Source organism: Malania oleifera, chromosome 3, assembly GCF_029873635.1.
Source record: "Malania oleifera isolate guangnan ecotype guangnan chromosome 3, ASM2987363v1, whole genome shotgun sequence".
Lineage (NCBI taxonomy): Eukaryota > Viridiplantae > Streptophyta > Magnoliopsida > Santalales > Ximeniaceae > Malania > Malania oleifera.
Window position 1 is genome coordinate 9,861,823 of NC_080419.1, and position 3,203 is coordinate 9,865,025.

At 39.5% G+C, this 3,203-nt stretch overlaps 1 protein-coding gene across 1 annotated transcript; it reads right to left on the reverse strand.

The window, feature by feature from the left end:
- Window positions 1–381: 381 nt before the first annotated feature.
- Window positions 382–2,988, reverse strand: LOC131150683 (probable E3 ubiquitin-protein ligase XERICO). The gene is made up of 2 exons (XM_058101553.1): window positions 2,370–2,988; window positions 382–851 (listed from the first exon to the last, which is right to left on the reverse strand). Exons 1-2 carry the CDS (start codon window positions 2,591–2,593, stop codon window positions 575–577), a joined length of 501 nt encoding a protein of 166 aa, XP_057957536.1. The 5' UTR covers window positions 2,594–2,988; the 3' UTR covers window positions 382–574.
- Window positions 2,989–3,203: the final 215 nt, after the last annotated feature.

A 3,203-nucleotide genomic window follows, 5' to 3' on the forward strand; every position in this document is an offset into this window, starting at 1 on the left:
TTAAGTTGATGTGCAGTGACACATGCGATTAATCTGTCTCCTATTGTTCCTTTGCAGAATGTTTTAAATAAAGTTTGGCCTAGCAAGGACGCCTCTTATGATCTCCTACAAAATATAATTATAACAATTTCAGAAAAACTTCTTAATAAGTACATGTTCCCAGTGCTTAAAACACAATCCCAATACTCATGGGCTTCAAGTGTACTAAGAGCCATCAATCAGAAAGCCTTGTTTGGCTAGGAAGATAAGAGTTAGATAAACTCAATCCAATATAATCCAATTGTCCTAATTCATGGCCCAGTAAATATGATGCTTTCTGAGAGATACAAAACCTTTGGGAAAGTCTGCTGTTCAACTCAACTAATCCTAAAAGCAGCTCTGTGCTGGTAAAATATGTCATATGACTCTCTGTATTTGTATTGACAAAAAATATTGCACAGTTCTTCAACTCCCAAGTGAAATAAACTCCAAAGGATACAATCCTATCATAATCCCAGCATTATCTATCAAATACAAATAAAAGTCTTTCTCCAATAATAAATGGATCAAAATTCAACAACATTGCGGAGTAAGATCATGACTTGACGGGGCTTCGGCAGCAGGGGCAATGTGGGTGCTTGGCAAGCCATGGAAGAAGACAATTTGAGTGGTATTTGTGTGAACAGGAAAGGCCCATCACGTCCTGCTCTGCCTGAAATTCTTCTAAGCAAACCGCACATACTTGCCTTTCCGCTTTCCTGATGTTGCGTTGGAAGGGCCACGGTCTCCCTAGTCTTTTTGAACCTGATCGAGCATCCTTTGCATGAGCAGTGTGGTGGCAGCCTCTACCTTGCTCTGCTGGACTGCTTGACCTGTTTGTCAAAAGAGTATGTTAGTCACAATGATATCTGAACCTCCTTGATCCATGAAAAAGATTAAGACTAAACTGGAGGCAATCGTAAACTGTGATCGCTATTCGAGCAAGAGGCACTCTTCTTAAGTATTTGGTCTTAAAACATAGATATTGTTGTCTTGAGACGGTGACATGGTTTGCAGGGCAACCATGCAAAGTGCTTCAGTGTTCTAGAAATTGTAAAATGGGGAACAAAATGAGATTATGGGTTTTTGAAATAAGTTTGGCAATCTGTGTTATAAGTGGAGAAGTTGTAAATTAGGTGCATTTGCGGGTGGACAAAGCCTGAGAAAGGCTTGGATTCAAACAGTGTCAGGCTTTGGACATCTTTTTTATTGAATTTTAGGGTAATCCTATAACATAACTAAAAAATGCAGATATATTTATAAAATCTACAAACTCAATTCAACTGCAAGGGCTGAGTGCCTTGCAAAGACACTGAAGATTCTTTGCACTGAAGATTCATAGGACTAACTATATCCCATTGATTTCAAGGTAAAAGGATCACACTCTTATGATAAAATAATAAACAGTTTTTATTTTGTAAAATGTCATCCTTTTCTTTCCTTTGTTTTGTTTATTTATTTTTTGGAGAAATCTAGAGGCATAGGTAGCATTGCAGTCCACATTTCAGAACCAAAAAACAACGAACAAATGAAGCTGTGATAATTCTATGAAACTAAAAAATTGACAAATTTTTGTTTCATAGAAATTGCTCTTTGAGGAACTTGCAAGGGAAAGGCTCATTGAGCGCAGTAGTGATTAGATTTGTATGCTGAAGGCCAATGAAACACATCTTCATAAACGATTATTAACTGAATTCAACTTTGCTCAGTAATGCCTCAAACACATTTCCTACAAGAATCCCTCTCCCTTTTTTATCGGCCATATCGCTGCATCTTGTGTCGAAATGATCGTATGAAAGTATTGCAAAACATGAGAGGAAATGGATAAACAGAAATGAGTATCATAACAATGGGCGGGAATATTAATGGGATCAATGGCAAACGCATTAGTTTCAGCTATGTAGAGCATTTAAACAGACAGAATCATAGAATGATAACACAATATGAAGCTATTACCATTCTTGTTTTTTGGCAAACTCAATTTTTATCCTAGGCAACAGGCATAGCTTATCAAGCAAATGGGAATTTACCCCTCTATCTGGTAGAAAACAGAGCTCATCCAACTAATCAAATTTTACACGAGGAATTAAAGAAAAAATAATCACCGAAGCATGAACTCCGATTTACAAAATTAGGGACTCGTTAAATTTCTAAATCTGGAGTGTCAATGGCAAATATGGAAACCTAAATCTGGCATTTCGTATTGAGCGAAGAAGATGGTGCGGTTTCCAATACCAACGAAAATTTTAAATTCGTTTTCCATTCAACTCGAAACCCTTTCACGGATGCACCAAAACCCAGGTAAGAAACGATGCAGATAATGGAAAAAAAAAAAATTAAGATAAAAATACCTCGAAGAGGAATGTCGAAAGCATCCCAGCTTCTGCTCCAGCCGTTGGCGTGCTCTGAAAGCTGTTTCATCCATCGTGGAGGAGGCTGCGGTCGTGGCTGATGATTCCAGTGGACACTGTCCGAGCGACGGGTGGCGATGGATGCGAGGGTCCGACTGACGTTCACTTAGATGCATCGATCTCCTCCGTGATGGCACCCCAACTCCCGGCAGCATCCCGGCCATCCTCTCTTCAATCTCTTGCTTAATTCCTCCCGATCCGGGCTACCCTAAATTTCTTGGCGGCTTCTCGTAATGCTATGATTCACAATAACGGATACTATCGCCACGGATCTATGCGACAAGCATGGATATGAGCTCGCTAACAGGTTCGTCACAACAAAGACAGAATTCACGGAACTGGGCGGAAGAAATGATGAAATTAAATGGGGTCTTGAATCTGTTGATACTTTGGGTTTTGGGAAAGATGGTAGTGGAGGAATTGTCTGAAGCCAGCACATGGATTTGTAATGACGCAGAGAATATGAGACGAAGGTTCTCAGCAACTGCGTCTTCCCAGGCAAGGGCGTGGCAGCCACCTCGAATTTTCCGATTAAATATTTTCACCATCACACCGTACAGGTCGAGAAAATATACAGTAGTCTTTTAGACAACCAGTTCAGCAACCTGACTGGTCTGAGGCCAACATTGTTCAGCCACGTGGATCGGTGGGCCATATGTGTTAAAGCCATTAAATTTGAAAATCCCATAGTTTTCTTCCCTATTCTCTTCTCCATAATTTAAAATTATAAGAAAAATATTTAAAAATATAGATTCCTAATGACATAAACTCGAC